General features: G+C 43.7%; 1 protein-coding gene across 1 annotated transcript in view; it reads right to left on the reverse strand.

The window, feature by feature from the left end:
* The window catches only part of CENPF (centromere protein F), a 54,612-nt gene that overhangs the window by 17,200 nt on the left and 16,692 nt on the right, over window positions 1–20,720 (reverse strand). The window contains 6 exon segments of the mRNA XM_045838762.1: window positions 1–2,739; window positions 3,935–4,725; window positions 6,579–6,714; window positions 12,281–12,403; window positions 13,740–13,868; window positions 15,731–15,856. Of these exon segments, the coding sequence (XP_045694718.1) occupies window positions 1–2,739; window positions 3,935–4,725; window positions 6,579–6,714; window positions 12,281–12,403; window positions 13,740–13,868; window positions 15,731–15,856 (4,044 nt within the window).

The following is a 20,720-nucleotide window of genomic DNA, read 5'->3' on the forward strand; positions in this document are numbered from 1 at the left end:
TCTGGACTGCAGCCTTTGGATCTTCTGTTCCAGTTCCACGGTCAGACTCTCCAGTTCTGCTTTTTCCTTCTTCATAACTTGGGACTCTTCTTCTAGCCAGGACAGCTTAGAGACAAGCTGCTCTTGGTCTTGAATTTGATGTTTCAGTAAACTGATTTCTTGGTCCCTCTTCTCGAGCTTCTGTTTGCCATCTTCTACTTCTTGAATGAGGCCGTTCACAGAAGACTGCAAAGTAATGCAATCACTTCTGGCCTGGTCAAGGCCTTGCAGCAACTGAGACTTCTCAAGTTCAAGATTAGTTATTTGACCACTAAGATCCTGTTCTCTGGCCTTCCAGGTCCCCTGGTCATCACACAAGAGGGACAGTTTCTCCTGCAGATCTGTAAGTTGTGTTTGAAGCCTCTCCTCGACAATTCTAGATTCTTCTTTCAGCCGAACGATTTCCTGCTGTCTCTCTTGCAATTGATTTTCAAATGAAGACTTTAATATTTCTAATTCAGACACGCGTCCTTGCTCTTTTTGTAATTCTTTTGTCAGATTTTCTTTTTCTGACCTCAGGTTGCCAAGATCTGCTTCCAGATCTCTCACACGTTGGGCCATCTCCTCTATTTTGGCTCTTAGCTTCTCTACCTCTGCTTTGGAGTCCTCCGCCTCCTGAGTCACATGCTCGTGGGTTTTTCTGGACTTCTTTAGTTCTTCTTCAAGTTGATCGACTTCCCCCTTAAGCATATCAGCTTGATGCTTAGTTTCTTGCAGTTTTCCTAAGAGTTCGATCTGCTTCTTGTCGTTTTCCTCTAGTTGGTCTCTCAGCTTTCTGACGCTCTCGCTCAGCTGCTGCACTCTCTGCACTGGGGAGCTCTGTTCCAGGACCTTCCTGGCGTCTGAGTCCTCACACAAGGCTGCCACCTCCTTCGTCAGCTCTTCCAATTCTCTTCCCAGCGTTTCCTCTGCAGCTTTGGACTCTTCTTGCATCAGCATTTTTTCTTGCTCCTTTTCTTCTAACATGTTTTTAAGTGAAGAGAGTGACGCGTCCAATTCAGACACCTGACCCTGTTTTTCTTGCAGCTGCCGGGTCAGATTTTCCTTTTCAGACCTGATCGTGACGAGGTCCAACTCTAAAGTGTTCAGGTGTTCTGTCATCGCTTCTACCTGTGTTTTTAGGGTCTCCACCTCCGCTTTCGAATGCTCGGCATCAAGAATCACCATCTCTTGGTTTTCTTCCGCCATCTGCAATTCGCTTTCGAGGTTCTCCACTTTATCCTGAAGTGAATGATTCTTACTCTCACTTTCTTTCAGTTTCTCCAAGATGTGGAGCTGCTTCTTCTCGTCAGCCTCGATGCGGACCCTCAGTGTCTCCATGCCCTTTCTCAGCTGGTGCACCTCGTCTTGGGTTGAGCTCAGCCTCACGGCGACCTCGCCTTTCTCTGTTCTCGCAGCCTCCAAGGCTTTAGTGACAGCCAGCTTTTCCTGTTCCAGTTCACGTAATGTGTTCTGCAGGCTTTCAGATTCCCTTACCAGCGATTCTTTCTCGTTCTTCAACCGCCCCATTTGGTCTTCCAGCTCATTTTTCCCTAAAGACAGTGCCTGTGAGTCTTTTTCCAAACTCTGCAGCTGCTCCTGCAGGTGGGCTTTCTCTTTTACCAGCTGGCTTAGGTCAGAGGACAAAGTCTGAAGGAGCTGTGTCTTTTCCTTCACCTCGGCTTCCACCACGTCGATGTGAGACAGACACTCTCCTTGATGAAACTCCAGCTCTCGTATTTTCTCCTCCACCTTCTCGGATGTCAGGCGCAGTTCTTTGTTTTCCTTTGACAAAGTATCTAATTCTCCATGAAGCTGGTTTCTCTCCCTGGTGACCACAGAGAGTTTTTCCTCCAGACAGCTTATGACTCCCTGCTTATTTTCATTGTCTTTTTCTAAAAGCAGCTTCTCTGTCTGAACTCTCGCTAAGTCGGCTTCCACAGAGTGGGCCCGGTGCTCGATGCTGCCTTGCTCAGACTTGATCCTCTCCAGCTCACTTTCCACACCGAGAAACCTCTCTCTCCAATTGTCATTCACCTCGGCTACATTATCTGCGGTAACTTCAGCTGACAATTCAGCTGTGCCCATTTCTGAACTAGCGTTGAGGCCTGCTGAACTTTCACCTCCCTGGTGGAACTCCGGGTTATCACAAGAAAAGGATTCCAATTTTTCCATTAAGTCTGGTGTTTCTTTCTTAAGTTCCTCAACTGTCTTCCCCAGTTCTCTGCATGTTTCAATCTTGGTAGCTAGTTGTACTTCCTGTACATTGAGTTTTGAGTCTGACTCTTCTGTTTCACTTAGCAAAATTTCAACATTTTTGTCACATTCCTCTATGGCATGAGGTAACCTCAAACTCTCATTTGATGTCTCTTTTACCTGTAGTTGGAGATTCTGAATGGTTACCTGAGTCTCTAGAAAATCCATAGGCACCAAAGCATTAGGACCAGAAAGCGACAATTCAGAAATGCACCCTGCCAAGTCCTGCGCTTTGTCCTCCACTAGGGAATCGGAACTGGTTTCTGGGGGCTGCTCCTGAGAACCTTCTCCCGCCAGCATGACTGCTGCAGTCTTGGTGACTTTCTCCATCTCTGGGCTGAGGTCCTGCTGGACATCTTTGTCACAGATCAGATGAAGATCCTGCTTGGGTGTTCTGTCTTTGCTTTCCAAAGCACTTTCTTCTGATCCACTTGTGTCACAGCTGTCGCTTCTGCCCTGGAGAGCCTGTGGTTGTAATATATAATGAGAATGCAATTATTTTTCAGGAAGAATACGAAAAGATTCAACAGGCTTCATTATTGCTTTGTAGACACTGGCTTCTTGCCTCTGCTAAGCACATCTCTTCAAATGACATATTTCCTACCACATTCTCCCCTCTCCATCCCAATGTCAACACAGTTAAACAGACATTTAGGAGGCATCCTGTCTGGGCAAGGCACTGGCGAGCTGTTTGTCATGAAGACAGATCCTCTAGTTGTGTGATCATCCACACTGGCACACACTTAAATTTCAAATGGTTTTCTCTCTAGGAATAGTCCAGGTAGCCGAAATAGAAATTTTCCTTTGCTATTATCAGACATGAGGCTAACCAATTCCACATAGCTTGCTCAGCTTCCATCTTTAGCAGTTCTGATACTCTTCAATAGGGGAAGGTGGTGAGGTGTCACGACCAGATTGTCAGCCCAAGGGCTTAAGCCTGCACTTACTATCTGGATTCTGAGAGAGACCATATGCCTGGACATCACCTTCCTGTCATCTGTCAAACAGGGATCAGCTGCTGTGATGACTCCTGCTGCCCCCTCACCACTTGCCATCGGCATCATACAATGGCAGATAGAGGGAATGAAGCGAGACTCCTCAACTCTACAGCATTAGCAGTTTAGCTGGTAGACTACGAGGACAAAGTCATATGTAACTAAGCAGTTTCACATTCAATAAAGAAAGAAATGTCTTTTTAAACAACTGATTTCAAATCACAGATTTGTATCAGGGTAAATTGTTAGAAAATGATTCGGTAATCTGTAATAAGCTCTTACATTTGCTTCAGGACTATGACTCTGTAACATAAAAAGTAGCCAGAAAGGACTAGAGATGTTGACATTCACATCACATTCTCATTCCTAAGCTCCAATGGAATATGTAAGTGCGCTTTCTTAACTTGCAAAGAATGAAAACATACGACATGGACATCCTGAAGACAATACTCTTCTGAGTCTATAATATAATGTTCTCCAGGAGACCTTAAAAAACATCTTCACTAATTCCCCATATTACAGTGTTTAAATGTAATCACTATAGAAATTCAGCTCTCCAAAAAGGTTCATTCTTGTTCCCAAAGTACTGGTTTGTATTTTTAAAAACACTTGAGAATATTTTTATGCCCTTGAAAACCTATCATATCTACAAAGGAATTATTTACTTCAGACTGCTGCTCGGAAGCCAGAAGACTTCGGTGATGACCCTCATCTGTCAGCAAGGAATCACTAGGCGTTAGCAGCTCCCGGAGCCTCTCATGCTCAGACTGCAAGTCTTGGTAGCGCTGGTCTTTGTCCGTTATTTCACTTGACAGCAGTTGAAGCTTCTGCTTTAGATCTTCAACTTGCTCGGAAAGCTCAGAAACCTTCAAACACATGCTTTCCGTTTCCCTCTTATGTTTCTGGTCTGACAACTCGGCTTTCTGCTGGAGTTCTACCTGCGCTTCTTTCTGCGTCTCCACCTCCACTGTCTTGTTCTCGATGACACGGCAAAGGTCCCTCACCTCCGCACTCAGGCTTTCTCTCTCCACCTCCAGCGCGCTGACTCTCTCGCTGTATTCGTTGCTCCTCGTTTCTTGTGTCTTCAGACAAGTTTCCAACTGATTGACTTTACTCTGCAAGATTTCATTTTCTGATTTCATCTGCTTTATGAGTTGTTCCTTTTCACTTTTCCAGTGAGAAAATAGAGTTTTCTCTTCATTCAGTTCTTCGTATTCTTTCTTTTTTAACTCCAAAGCACTCAGTAAAGCTTCAGACTCTCTCTCGGTTTTGCTTAACTTTTTGCTTAGTTGTTCAATGTGACATTCCCTTTTCTTCAGAAGGTCTTGAGAACAATCGCGCTGCTTTTCCAGGTCAGCCAAGGCAAGCTTCAGTTTCTCTGAAGTCAAGGAATTCTCTTGTTGATTGATTTTTTCTTGGAGGTCTCTTAATGTGGTTTCTTGAAAAGCATTCTTAGCTATGAAAAATAAAAAAAAAGCATTGTGAAGGTTTCAAATATTCATTTCATAAGAATTCTAAACGGAAAAAGAAAATCTAAACACACTAACAACTCCTCAGCCTTGTAAAAATTGGCATTATTGTGCAGACACCTCCTGCAAAGTAGATCACCAGATAATCATCTAAACTTCCAGAAAGACAATGAGAAATGTGGTGTTTTTAGGGATGGTAATGCATTTGTTCATCTTCTTTCTAGGCAACTTAGGAAAGTGTTGCTGTATAAAATACCAAGAGATTACTTCCCTAAGCAGTGGAAACTTTTTCTTCTGTGTTTGTGTACATGTGGACAGGAGTAGCTGTTTTATTGTGCTTCCCAGATGTTGTGTGTTTGACAAATGGAAGGCAAGGCCCTCCACCAGCAAAAAGGTCACAACTCACTTTACTGTGTGATACTCGCTTTACTGCACTGGGTGGAACCGAGCCTGCCCTACCCCTGAGGTGTGCCCTGGAGTTTTCACCTCTTATGATATAATTATTCAGAGAGAGCGGCCCTGAAGTGGAAATACTCCCTTCACTGGGGAGTAATTCTGACTTCCCAGAATGAATATGTAACTGCTCCATCATTTTAGCCACACTCCATGGGGCTAATACAAAAGAGGAAAAGATGCTTTACATCAGTACCTCTCGAGGCCTCTATACCAGTATCATTGAGGAAGTATCACCCACGTCGCACCTCCTCACAGTAAAACTGGTGTCCGTGAATCCAAGAATCAAATGGGAGCTTTTTCAAACTTTGTTACCACCTGGTTTTCTGCCCAGCAACACACCTGTACCTCCTGGCTCAACCCAGTTGAGAATAACCTCAGTGCTTTCATTCAACAGTGATAGGCATCCTTCCAACTCCCCAGATAAACTGAGGAGAATAGAAGTTCTCCATAGCAGATGATGAAGGAAGAATGTATTCTAAATGCAGGGGTGACAATAAGTGGAAACCAGTTGCTGTTCTGACCCACTAATCTCAGTCAACCTACTGAGGAATGGCTCTCCACAGGCCACAAGGGCTATCAGTCTCCTCTGCTTATGGGGACCTGAAAAAATGACCCTGGTGGCCAACAAAGGAAACTGCCCAAACATTCACTTTTCTTCTGGTTTTCTTTCAAGAAAGACTGACATGTCTACCTACTGTGGTGGAAAAATTGAAAACTGCCTGGGGGACTTGGGAATTTCAAAAAGAAAACAGTCACAGAGAAGTGTGACCCATAGTTCCATGATCCACAGGGTCCAGTTCAGAGAAATCCTGGATGTGCAAATACCCAAGCTGACAAAAAGAAATGGAACAAGAAGACATATGGTACACCTAAAAATGGGTAATGAATGGTGGATTCATTTGGTGTGTATAGCATGATTCTGTGGCTCTACAGTAAAGACAAAAGCATTCAGTGAAGTAAGTCATCAAAAACCGATGGTCATTCAGGGCTGTGACAACACGCACTTCATGTAGGGAGTTTCCATGGTAAGGGAAACAGTGAGGAGAGGAGCTGTCTGAGCGTCCTGAATAAACACACAGGGGACAGACAACAGCACTCTGGGAAGACAGGCAGAGCTGACAATTTCATTTTGTGTGCTAAACATGTACCCCTCCAGTTTCTAAGTGCTGAAAACAGGCATTTGGGGGCTCTATGGGTTCCAATAAAAAAAAGTGTCCAACTCTCACTCTATAAACTAAACAGCAGAAGAAAGAAAACTTTCTGCACATCCTCTGCAGACGTCTTTCTAGGAGACTAGATGGAAAAATTCAAAGTTTCTACAGCCATCCACCCTCCTCCATACAGCAGCTTAGGAAGTCACTCCACATCACAAACTTTTACTTACCCCTCATTTCCTCTGCAAAATCCTGGCTCTGACTCAAACACTGCTTGGTCTTCTTCAGTTCTTCCTGCAGGTGGCAGACTTCTCTGGCACTTTGCTCAGACTGACTCTTGAGGAAGCTGTTTTCCTTCTTCATTTCCTAAAGCACAAGTTTACTTGGTTATACTCCAAACAAATGTTCCAGCAAACTATGACTTCTGCTTCAGGAAGAGTCCCTAATGGAACTGGTGGTGCATCTCACAGCGGGGAAGATTCACATCTTCCCTTTGAATACTTTATACAGTTAGACATTCTGACTTAAACCAAATGATTTTATGAACAGAAGTGAAAACAAAAGCACGAAACCCAAATCTGATGGTAAGCGTTTTGCTTCCAGAAAACTATCTGTTTGAACTTTCTGGTTGTCTCTAAGCTTGTTAAAGGGTTCACTCGGATGGAAAATCCTGTTGAAAAGATCCCCAAGGACATAAGCCCCAACTTCTTATCACACCTGAATGATCAACTTCATGTTTGCAAAGTCTGATGTGCCAAGGAACAACACACATTCACAGGAAAAATGTTTCCTTCACACTCGAAAATTATCTTAAGGTTCACTGTTACAGGGATGTCTTTATGAGTAAATTACTTTGCCTAAGTGTTTATCAAAAAATCTGCAATGAGCCATTAGCCGGAATGGGCATTATAAAAGATGTAATATAAGAAAGACAGAGTCTCCGCCCTCTGGAAGAAGTGACGCCCATCACTTAACACCACGGGCAAGCACTAATGAGTGGGGAGGGGGCGGGTGCCGTGGGAAACCAGGCTGGATCACAGAAGCAAGATTTCATTCTACATAAAAGAGTTGAAGCTTTCACAGGGAACACAGAGTCTTTGGGCACCTGATCCAATCAAGTGTCCGTGCACCAGAGGGCAATAAAGTAGCAGAGATGCAGATGCACCCCCCTGTATTATCTGGGGTGATGTGTACAATTTTCTGAACCTTAAAAGCAGTAATACTTGTATGCCTGGTAAAAGTGCTGTTGCTTATTAACCACGGAAGACACAAACTATCATAGATGCTCTATTTCCTCAACCTGTTTCCCAACCTTCAGTGATGTTGTAGCTCGAAAGGATCTCGGCTTGTACGCTCTGCCTCCCTTTGGGTCACAGAGAACTGGCATACGGTCACAGAATTAAGGGCCTCGCATCCTTCAGAGGAAAATTCATAAGGCTAACTTAAAAAAAAAAAAAAGCAAGCAACATATAACCAGAGACACTGGAATAAAGAACAAACTGACAGCAACCCGGAGGCGGAGGGAAGAGAGGGGTAACGGGGGAAAACAGAGGAAGGGCCATCAAGGAACATGCATGAAGGACACGTGGACAAGGTCAAAGGGGCCAGTTTCGAGGGTGGGAGGTGGGGATGGGCAGAGCGGGGGGCGGGCGTGCTGGGGTGAACATGGAGACAACTGTACTTGGACAACAATAAAGAAATAAAAATTTTTTAAAAATACACTTTAAAAAAATAACCCTGTGAGGAGTAGGGGGACATTTTTAAAGAAATGGTTAAGTGCCGGCCTCCCCAGCCCTGCCGCGCCGCTAGAAAACAGATGGCCCCGGCAGTGCGGGGCTGGAAAGCTGCCTTCAGTGATCAGTCTGGTTACCATCAGCAGATGGGTACTGAGGTGGCAAAGCCAAGTTCAAAAAGAGGGGGAATGTGGCTAGGGGAAAGTACTTGAAACCTTGCTGGCAGCAGCTCTGTTCATGCGTACATGTTCATCTCGTCATCAAGAAAAGTCAGAGCCCGTTGGAGTTCAACTCCTGTCTTTGTCCTAATCCTGCCTCCCCGCCCTGTTGGCAGATTAAGACATCAATCAGAAAGGAAGGGCTGCTCCATCTGACCCCGAGAATGAGAGGTTGACCTTCACACTAGGCAGTGTTCAAGTGTGCAAAGAAGGATCATTAAGACGCAAGGATGTTACTGACTTACACCAGTATCATTAAACTATACACACCAGAGTCTCCAGGTCGCTCTTCAAACTCAGGATAACCATCATGAAGAGATTGCAGATGTGAGGGGAAAAGCACCTGAAAGCACTCCAGAAAGGATAACGAGGCATTATTAGCCTTTCTTCCCAAAATCTAACAGCAGTCAGATCTGCAGGATGAGTGCTAAGACCAGCTGAATGAGTTCAACATGAGAGAGAGGGACTAGAATTTAACCACCTGGGTTGACTTAGCATTCTGACTTTGTGACCTATCAAATATTTTCTTTCTACAAAATTAATCAGATCAGTTGGCATCTACATCTGGAGGTGGCAAGAAAGTGGAGAAAGCATCATATGCAAAGCTGTGTGTGCCCCGGAAAAGGAGGGGACAACTCCTGATTAGGTGTCTCTTGCTCTCCATCTGCCTCTGTCCATAACTAGATACACTAACTTGAGTAGGAAGTTAAATGGAAAGGTTCACATGTCTTTCTCTATTCTGACCTTAGCTCCATTAATACATGTTTCTAGAGAAGAAATGTTCAGCCAACCCCGGGACCCAGCACACCGTTAATGCTACAGCTATGACCAACTCAAGAACTTGAAAAGGCCAGAATCAGGAAAAGGAACATCTGAAACTGGAGCTGTGGGCTGCCATCTATGAGCAGGTAGTTTTATCTGGGAGGCAATGGCCACTCAAGACTTGATTGGGTAGCTGACTATCGATGACAAGTTAAGCACACAAGGATATGTTCTCCTACGCAACTGTTGCATCCTGACATGATTTGCAAAATTGGACCCAAGTCTGGAAAAATGTAACAAAAATCTCTATAGCCACAGGCCAGCATTAGAGCTTAGCAAGCTATTCCACCCAGATCAACTTCTGTTTAGGGGCAGCAAGGGAGGCATCCTTTCCTAGGGCCAGACAAAACAGATTTCAGCTCTTGTGTGTTGTTTCATGATTCCATCCATGAATGAAGCTTAATATGTCCCCTGCTGGGTCCAAAACTGTTTGGTGTACAAGGGACACAGGCAACTGATGTGTTTTTCCCTTCTACCTCCATCCTTCCTGCCTGTCAGACCAGGCTCCTTAGGGGACCTGGTGTAATACACACCCTTGTGCCTGGAAGGTCCCCCAGCCAGTGCTGCCCCGGTCTTGGCTGTCCAATGCTGGTGCATGATGGCGTAAGCCCAGTGTTCCGGGGCTGACTGCCGGTGCAGATGAGCAGTTTATCTGAACCCTCCATTCACTTTGATACCAAATGTTAACTTTACCCTTGATCGGGCCGTTAAATCATGTTCCCACTACTGATAATTTCCCATCAAGAGCGCTGCATTTGTTTGTGAACACCAACAAGAAGAATTTCAGTACAACTGTCATGTTATTTTGGCATGCAAAACCTATCAGCGTGCTAAATTTGTTTGTACTTACTCATAATTAGTAACAGAAAGAGACCCAGAGTGATAGAACAGGCAACCTTCCAAACATGTCCAATGCCAAATGCTCTCTCCCCTGGCTCATCACCTGTTGTGCTATAGGTGACAGCAAACAGGTCATAACAGTCATAAAGAGCAGCGCAATGAGCAGGTGCAGTGCAACGATCTGCTGAGCACTAGTGTGCTGGCCAGTGTTGAACTTCACCATCAATCCAGCTTTGGAAAGGAAGAGGTATTATTCATCCTCATATGCAGATGAGGAGAGTCAGACTCAAGGGAAAGGCATTGTCCCAAGGTCACTTTGCAGGTAGATGGCAGAAAAGCAATGGAATTTCAGACGTCACTCACTACAGAACCACCGATATTTCCTCGTGAAGTTGTGTTACCGTTCAAACTGGGTAAATCACTTTTCTGATCCCAATGCCAATTGAAAATGTGAGATCCAGCTAAATCCTTTGAGTTTTTCCATCTTCTTCTTTTCAAAAGAAGACACACACACACACACACACACAATGAAGACAACACTAAGTGAACTCGCTGGTCCTGGGCTAGGCCCTCGCACACGACTGCGCTCATTGCACACAGAGGTCGATGAAACACCGGTGGAGGTGCAACAAGGTGGGCACTGAACTCAGTCGAGACCAGGTCAGGGCAGACAGCTCCACAACTGACCCACCACACTCTGTGGGGATATATGACCTTCGGAATCACCTCCAAGACCATGCCCCGCCCACTGCTGTGCCTTGGCCAAGCAAACCATTTGAAAAGTCTTTGAACCCTCTCAACCAGACGACTGCTTTTACAAAAGCTCCCGCCAGGCAGCCAGTGGAGCTGCGGGAGAGTTCCTGGCTGAAAGGGGAGCTCGCAGAGTGAGGAGTTCCATGCCAGTCTGCTTGCAGAAATGTTAGCCAAAGCATCTGCTGGTTGGGCCCCACTGGCCAAAAGGCAAATGTTTGTTCTGTCGAAACAAAACACTTCCATTTTAAAGCGTTCACTGAGGAGACCATCATCTGGGAGGAAGCTTCCTCCCCCTCAGGTGCTGGAACTGTGGCCACCTGTCTCCAGCCTCACGACCCCTCGGGGGCCTGCTGGTTGACAGTCACCGGTTTCCTACGTCAGATGCCCTGACTTTACAGTAATGCTACACTCGTCAAAGATGGGGGGTGAGTACATTTCTACTCTCCTCGCCTGCACAAATAACTGCTTTTTGTAGAGAATTTTTTAAAAAGAAAACTGTTACAATCCAAAAAGTGACTGCCACCTATTTAAAGAATACGTTGGAAGTTTTCTTTTCTGTGACTTTTTGAAAATCCTCACCTGAAGATATGTTTATTGATTTTAGAGAAAGAGAAAGAGGGAGAGAGAAAGAAACATGGATGTGAGAGAAAAACACCGATCAGTTGCCTCCAGTACAAGCCCCAACTGGGGATCGAACCCAAAATCTTTTGGTGTATTGATAATGCTCCAACCCGCTGAACCACCTGGCCAGGGCCTTCCTGTGACATGTGATGGGCAAGAAACTTCTGCTCTGCTGTGCTTTTTCGTAGTACAGCACTGATTTATGGCTCAATCCAAACTGTTTCACTCTACTGAGTGTCCCTGAATGACTCTTAATTAAGCCCTTTCTAATAAACTCCAGGCCACTAAATAAACTTGGAGAGAAGCTAAATTAAAGTTACCAATAAAATCCTCTCAGTAGGAGCAACGTCAGGGTAGCCCTGCAGTGAGTCTGCAAAGACATTGCAAACATGCTCAACACACAGGCTAACGTTGACTTGTGAGGCCAGGGTCGCACAACTTACAATTACCTGATGTTTTCATAAGAATTTGAAAGCTAAAACCTCTTCATCTGACATTTACTTTTGCTCACTTAAATCGCTGATTTTCCACCAGGATTTAATATTTGATGACTCAAAAGCAACCCTTGGAAAAAGATTTAAGTTATATCCCCCATCCCATCACCAATTTTGTTTCTTTCCATTTAGAAAATCCATTGCTTTCTTACTTTCATCCACCTCCTAGGGGGTCTAAAACAATCCTTTATAACAAGAGTAGTATATCTTCTTAAATACAAGTTATATTTTCCTATAATTGCTATAAGGAGTAATTAAATCAGAATAGAAAGTGGGGGAAAAGCACCATGGTTTATGTATTAGGTTATATACCAAATACTTCCTAAGAAATTCTGGCAAATGAAATAGAAATGATATGGTCTTGACAAGCTACTGAAAAACGGTGTCAAGATTCTGTGTCACCGCATCCGGAACAGAAGCTGATAAACGCTCACCTCTGCCCCTCACTCACCTCACTGCTCCTCCGCAGCTCACTTTCCGCGGTCTGACTCGCCCGGAAGGCCTGTTGGGATCGGCTGAAATGTTGCTTCAACTCGTCCAATTCTCTTTCCAACTGGTGCTTTCCTGATGTGACCTACAGAGAGAAAAACAAAGCCAAGTTTGGTTTTCTGTTGCTTACTTTGGAAATCATCAGGTCTTCTTATGTAATACAAGAGTCACTGAGTGCAAGAACTGAGGCCATCGAGGTGGGCTGAGACTCTTGATGTGAAAGACATGGGTCCAACTGCAAGCTTCACAGTAGAGTGGTGTGATGTGACTGGCATGATAAGATCCATCTGGCCGATGGTTGTTAAGAGACTGAGGAAGAAGTGCAGAGCAGGGAGACAAGTAGGAGGCAAGAACGGTAACCCAGGTGGGAGATGACATGGTCTGGGGCCCTACACAGCCATAGAGGTGGTGGAAGTAGTCACATTCCATGTAAAATACAGACAGAGATAAAGCCAGGAGTGTTCTTAGCAGGGAGGTATGTAGCACATGAAGGTTTCCTGGGGTAGCTGATGACACTCTACCCTAAACAGATAACGGATATAAGAGAGCATGCCCGGAAATCATTTATCGTTAAACATTTATTCTATATACATGGTGTTTCCACACAAGAGTTTGACTGTGCTATATGTAATGTACACACACACACACCCATACACACATGCACAGAAATTTCCATGTGTACACACACACACCCATACACACATGGGCGTGCATGTAAGTAAATGAAGGTAGGTAGACTCGGCTGAGTGGTAATGACTCATTTGGAAGTATGAGAGAAAAAAGAGAGGTGAAGATGACAGGTAACACTTGGCCTGAGCAATGTGAAGACCACAATTGACATGTCCTGAGATGAGAAAGTCCAAGGGAGGAGCAAGACTGAACAAGCAGCTCCAGTTCCAGTACTGACATGTGAAGTGTGAGATGCCTTTTAGAGATGCCGAGTGGAAATGGCACAAACACTCGTGAGTCTCAGGTGCAGGACCAATGCTCCGACTCGAGATATGAGCACGGCAGCCATCACCACAGAGAGAGAACCTAAAGCCACACAGCTGGACATTGTTTTTGAAATGAGTGCTAAACAAGCAAGGGGATGTAATTTTCAGTGCTTTGACTGTTTCAGGGCAAAATGACTTGGGAGATCTCCCACCTGGAGACGTCCCGCCCAGTGATCTGATCCAGAACCAGAATGTCAGAGAGCTCCACAGGCCCTGACATCTGACAACCTCACTCCTCACGCTCTCACTCACTCACTGTCCTCTTGTCAAAATGAGACAAGCCAGACCCACACAGATTTCCTCTGTTCTCCTGTTTGAAAGTAGAAGTGTGAGGCTGGAGCATTTTTCCCTCCAACGCCTCCCAGGTCAGCTGCGGGGCAGAACTGGCCAAGGACAAGGAGAGGGAATGAAGTGAGGAGCACCTACTTTATCCAGCTCTGCCTGCAGGCTGTTGCGAGCGTTCTTGGCCTGCTGCAGCTCCTGTGTGAGTCTGCCTTTCACCTGTGAGCTCTCTCTGTACAAGATTTGGAAGGCACGCTGTTGACTGGAGAGCTCCTGAAAAGCAAAAGACACTCTTAGGATTGACGACAGTACACAGGCAGGTTCCAGGGTGACACAGTCGTCCCATAGGATATGTGATGGCAGAGCCAGAGACAACAGGAAGCCTAGCTGACCATCCACTTGGTGATAAACATCAGCAGCCTGAGCACAGGTCCCAGTCATCCAATCCTGGTCTCCGAGGGCCAGGACAGGAGCCCACCTGTTGACTGCACCACCACTATGAAATCAATCACCTCTGTTTGAAGTATCCAGGGGAAAAAGAGAGTAAAGCTGAGCTGCAACCATCACAGTTTAGCTTAGAAATCAAACACACTCATGAATGGAGCTTAAAATTTCAAATACCAACCACCACTTCAGATGGGCAATGATGCAAAGTATATGTCACCAATGAACTTGGATAAATGCATAAGGACACCAGAGTAACATTTGCAGTCGCTTTTCCTTCGACATGTAAGTGTGCTTGTATGTTTTTGGTTGTTACTGGGTTTGGTTTGGTTATTCTACCACCCTAGTGCTACACCAGGTATGAGCAGCTTTGGCACTACTCATATTTTGGACTGGGAACAATGCTTCCTCTAAGGGACTGTCCTGTATTATAGGATGTTTACCAGCATCCCGGCCCTAGCCACTAAATGCTGGTAGCCCTCAACTCCCCTATCCCAGTTGTGACGATAAAAAATGTCCCCAGATATTGCTAAATATCCCCTGGGAAGAAAAAAAGATCAACCCAGTTGCTCTGGGCGGAGTGACTCAGTTGGTTGGAGCATCATCCTGTGCGTGAACCAAAGGGTCACAGGTTCAATTCCAGGTTGGGGCACGTGCCCAGGTGACGGTTTCAGTGCCCAATCAGGACACATGCAAGAAGCAACCAATCTGTGCTTCTCTCACATAGATGTTCCTCGCCTTTCTTTCTCTCTCCCTACCTTTCCCTCTCTCTAAATCAATGGGCGTGTCCTCAGCTGAGGTTAAAACACATTCACCCAGTTGAAAACTGCCATCCATGGTCTTAAGTCTCCCCTTTCACCCAGGAACTGGCAGAATGTGTGGTGTCTCTGCTGCTCCAGAAATAATAGCTGCCACATTTCAACACTTGTTTCACCAGGGGGTCAATCTGTAAGTGATGTAAGTGTCTAACCGCTAGCCTCTACACCTGAAGCTAATGGAATACTATATGTCAACCAGAATGAAAGCAAAATTTAATTACATTTAAAAATACTGAAATGCACAATTGGTGATAATTCCTCCAGGAGGCAGAATGACTTTCTTCTGGGTAATTCTCTGCCTCTTGCCCACTGTGTGTAAGTCGTTCTGTGAGACACACCGTAAAGGAATGGACAGTCAGTGTGTATGTGAGGCTGTGTCACACCCAGATGAGCTCCGATCTGCAGACACTCTCATTGGAAGTCCGCAGACCCTCCAACCACGGGACACACTGTCAGACCAACTTACCTCCTGCTGGCAGCTGTCCCTCCTCAGGAGCATCCTCAGCCCTTACCTGTCGCCATCGTCTTTGCCCACTTACTTCATCGACTACTGTTCTAAAGCGTTTGCCAGTCCGCAGGCATTCAAAGTAGGCAGAGAATATCATACAATTCCCTTCACAACAGAAAGGGTTCAAAGGAAGAAATGGGACCTCTTCTTCCTGTGAACAATAATCTCAAACAAACCAGAAAACATGGATGAAAAGGAACATTCTCACTGCCAGTTGCTTCTCCAATCAAAACCTGAAAGACTCAAAGTATGAAGGGAAACACATGGACCTTCTCCTTCCCACAGGATGACACGTGGCAGCTCCTCCTCTCACTGAGGGCGCTGAGGCACCGCAGACCAACGCCTCATGGACCTGTGCACCTTACCTCTTGAAATTCTTTTTCTTTTTCCTTGAGTTTCTGTTCCAGAGAACATCTGGAACTCTCTGCATTCTGTCGCTGACAGCTCAAATCTTCGGTCAATTTTTTCAGTTTTTGTTCCAATGCAGTACTCTAACAGCAAATAAAAATGCACAGTAGAAAACAAAGTGTTCAGGGAAAGAAGTCATCATTTCCAACATTAGAAAAATTAGTCCCAAGTTCTAGTTCAAGTTCACCATTGTGTTTTGACATTTTTATTTCATAAAAAGTTGGGTTTAACTATTAGCCGTATAGGAACACCACAGTAATTATTTTAGTACACATAACATTTATGTTTGAGAAATAGGAGCAAGAATGTAAAGGCTTAGACCGTTGAAGTACTTCCTAATTTCCACTATAAAAAAGGAATTGGTGTGTCTGAAGAAAGGTTCACCGAATGTTTCGCTGCATACATCAGATTAAAATGAAGTGATGGTCGTGGAAGTTACAGCTGTCAAGTAATCAGATGGTTCCCGTTACTCTCAAGGGGTAGTCTGTTTCAAGCATATTACATTCTGTGACAAACTGTAAACATTAAAAGGCTTCTTTCCACACTGCTCTCGCTTTGCCATTTTAAATTTCTGGAGATTCACAGCACTCCAGGGAATATGACACCTGGTTTTTAACCAAGTTGCCATGAGCAACACCAAGAACCTTCTTTTGTCTTTTCACAGAGCCTTCCTTCCTTAAAATCATCCTTTAAACATGAACTACATCAAAATTGAGGGTGCTCTTCTCAAACTAACTGGAACCAAATGGTCTGAAATCTTCGCGTGCTGAAACCCATTCCTCTCGCTTCTTCGTGGTGCCCACGTCCTGAAACTGCACCCACAAAACAACTCTGAGAGCCCAGGGAGCAGTCAGAGTGGGTTTTGTGGGTGGGAGAGAACTGCCTGGTCCAGAATGAAATGTGCCCAATGGGACAAATTCCTCTACTAATGTATTCTCCTGAGACTCATCATAGTCCCCTTTAGAACTATTACAAATAGTAGGGAAGTAAGAGAAAATTCATTAGAAAAACAGAACACTATGTAATACCTTGCCAGAATACCAGTCAAACACCAATCATTAACTAAGCAAAGATTGAAAGAGCAAAGCTGGTCATAAATGACCACCAGGTTTTACAAGTATCAAAATTTCAAAATGTCAACTTCAAAACCTAAAGTAAAAACCCAGTGGTTCAAATTAATGTCCACTGCCTTGGATATTAAGACACCTTTGTCATTATCCTTCATTTTCTTGAATTTCAAATCACCAAGGAAAAGTAGTATAACACATTATTTATAATAGAAATGGATTCAGTAAACACTGATTGTCCAACACTGCTAGATGTTCCAACAATGTGCTAGGTACTGGGGATACAGCAGTAAACAATTCAGATGAAAATCACTGCCCACTCAGACCCGAATTTGGGACTTCAGCAAATGTGAGGGGCAAAACCCCACAGGTGGTGTGGTACATGAATGAGCACTTGGCCCCCTCTGCTGGCCCCTCTTCAAACTGCAAGTCACTCCATGAAAGGATCCCAGAATCAATTTTTTCTTCCTAGAAACAGTGGGTTAAACAAGATATTCTAGGAGGTTTTATGTACACTTTAATTAAAATTTTAAAAATGACATCCTGATATTGCTGGTGCACAATCACGTCAGAGTAGCTAAGCACTGGGTGTCATGATGTGCCAGAACATTCTGAAAGAGTGTCCAGGGCTCAAGGACTTGAACACATGCAGCACGGGACCCTGGCACTCAGTGTTCTGGGCCTGAGGTTGTCACCTGTACACTGTGGGTGGTGAACTCCAGGCTTGCTGCAAGCACCAAGACTTTGTTTCTGCGTGACTTCAGCAGCTTTGTGTCCCACGTGGCTCATAAATGTAACATGTTTGGGAAAGAGGCATTCCAGACACAGCAGATGTTCACTGAAGAACATGGCATTGATTTTGGGTCAGTGAGCTCCACTTCACTTAACAGGTGATTGTAATGGTAGTTCAGGGAAGAGCATAAACAGTGCACAACTTGACTACAGCAACAGATTTGACCAGGTCATATTGTCCTTACAGGCAAGACAGGGAAAGGCAGACTGAATTTTTAGTTAGGTGGATTGTAGTTCAGGGACAAATGAAATCCATAAAGCACTGAATGAAGAAGTTTGAGGAACCTGGAGGGATGACTAAGAGAAAGAAAGCAGGGCTGTCGTCTCAGCACTCAGCACTGTCCTACTCAAATATTAGGATTCATGATGGAGTCAGAAAAGACTTCAGCAGGTATATAAGCTAGAACAAGGATTCAGTGTTCTTGTCACATCAAACCAACAACACAAAAGGTGAAAGGGTAAGTATGATTCTTATCCAGAGTAACAACTGAGCTGGTAGGAATGCAACTGAAAATGAGCCTCATGGACAAAGAGCTCAGTGTTACAATAACTACTAATATCAATATAAGTTCACCTGTTCAAACACTATGCTAAAGCCTTCATGGAAATTCCTGCAATCTCTACAACAATACTATGACACAGGCTACATTAATATCATTTTATTGATTAGGGAACTGAGATTCTGAACACCGTACAACTGGGATGTAGCTCGAAGAAGCAATACAAGTGAGAGGTAGGTGAGCAAGAACTCAAATCCAAATCTTTTCAACTTGGAAAACCAACTCAGACTGCACAAGACAATGCATATATTGATCAAGGCTGGCCACAGTCCCTTTGGCCCTCCACTGCACCCTCATCCATCTGATTGGTACTTCTCAACAATTGCTCTGTGCAAAGCACTGCACTAGCAGAATGTCTGAAAATGAACCCAGACTACCACATCCACAAAGACAAACTAGATGTGTATTTCTCTATCCCTTCCATCAGGAACAATGAGAAATTCTGGCCCTTACATCAAAACAGGCATAAGCAAGCTCTAAAAGGAGAGGAGACTGATTGACTGCAGACTTCGGGCACAGAAGGAAAACTTCATGGATACTAATAACACCCTGAGGCAGTACCTTCCAGGAATGCCCAGGAAAGCAAGACATTCTCACTGAAGGGAAAACTAAGACAATCTGTGGCCAGCAGAAGAGTTAAAGGAAGTTCTCTGAACAGGAAATGGTGAAAGAAAGAAATTGGAAGGGAACTCAGAAAGAAGAGGAAGGGAGTATGTATCAATATAATAGGCTTTCCTTCCCTTCTTCAGTTTTCTGAACTGTGTTTGACAGTTGCAGCAAAAGTGAAAATGTTGTTGTCTGATACAATTCCACATATATGTAGAGAAAATACTTAAAATTCCATTAGAAACAGAGTAAGATAACAAATGAATAGACGAGTAAATTTTCTATAATTTATTAGAGCTGGTAGAATGACAACACCAATAGACTCTGACAAGCTGTGTGTACTCATGATGGAATGTCTAGAAAATCACTGTGAAGGCTCTACAAAAAGTACATTCAAAAACACTATAGCTAAACAATAATGGAGTTTCAAAATACGTGCAACTAACCCTTAGGAAAGCAGGAAGAAAGACAACAGATGAAAAATGAAAAGATATAGAAAACAAAAAGTAAGAGGGCAGACTTAAACATGGGCTATCACTGATTACATTAAGTGCAAATAGTCTAAATTCACTAATGAAAAGAAAGATAATCAAAGAGTGGATTTCAAAAATACACCCTAATGTATACTGTCTACATCAAGCTCACTTCAAGTATAATAATATAAATAGGCTGATAGTAAAAAGAAAGAATTAAATGTCACAGCAACACTAATCAACGGAAAGCCAAAGTGGCTATATTACTATCAGATAAGGTAGACTTCAGAATACAGGAAATTGCCAGAGACACCAAAGGTACTATAGAAGGGTCAATGCACCCAGAGGTCAGAGCAATCCTAAATGTGTATGCCCCTGACAATGGAGCTACAAAGCATGGGAAGGAAAAGCTGATAAAAGTGAAAGGAGAAATAAACAAAGGAACAATTTTGGGGTGCTTTCAACATCCCATCTCAACAATTCATAGACCTAGACAGAAAATCAGCAAGGATTTAGATTTCAACAATACCATCAACCAACAGGAGATACTGCATTTTAGAACACTTGACCCAATGACAATATGCATTTTTCCCCAAGTGCCCATGAAACATGTATCAAGATAGACCATATCCTGGGCCATAAAACAAACTTCAACAAATTGTAAAGATTGAAGATCCTTGAGTATGTTCTCTGGACATAATGGAGTCAAATGAAAAATCACTCATGGAAAGAGGAAAATCTCCAAACACTTGGAAGCTAAACAAATTATTTCTAAAGAATTCATGGGTCCAGGGAAAAAAACATTAAACACAATGAACTGAAAAAAAATTAAAATACAATATATCCAAATTGTAGAACACAGATAAAGCACTAGTGAGAGGGAAGTTTATAGCATTAAATGTCTCCATTAGAAAAGAAGAAAAGTCTCACATTAATCATCTAAATTCCCCACCTCAACAACCTAGAAAAACAAGAACAAAATAACCCAAAGCAAGCAAATGAAAATAATGGAGCAAAAATCAATGAACTTGTAAACACAAAAATGAGAGAAGCAATGAACCAAAAAGCTAGTTTGTTAGAAAAATCAACAAAGGAACAATGAAACTGGCAAATCTCTAGCAAGACTGACAGTGAGGAAAACGAGGAGACACACATGTCAGAAACAGAGAACCATCTGATGCGCAGGCATCCAACAGTAAGGAGACACTGCAAGCAACTCCACACACGTAAACTGGACAGTTCAGATGAAACCAACGTTTTCCCTCTAGAAACACAAACTATCCCAACTCGTTCAATATGAAGTAAGTCATTTTAATAGCAATGTCTATATTTTCAAGTTGAATTTGTAATTTTGAAACTCTCAAAAGGGGGATCTGCAGGCCTACATGGTTTCATGGAGAATTCTACAAAATTTATAAACAAATAACACAGCCCTGGATGGTGTGGCTC

Source organism: Phyllostomus hastatus, unplaced genomic scaffold (assembly GCF_019186645.2).
Source record: "Phyllostomus hastatus isolate PE091 unplaced genomic scaffold, TTU_PhHast_1.1 phas_contig_283, whole genome shotgun sequence".
NCBI classification, from domain to species: domain Eukaryota; kingdom Metazoa; phylum Chordata; class Mammalia; order Chiroptera; family Phyllostomidae; genus Phyllostomus; species Phyllostomus hastatus.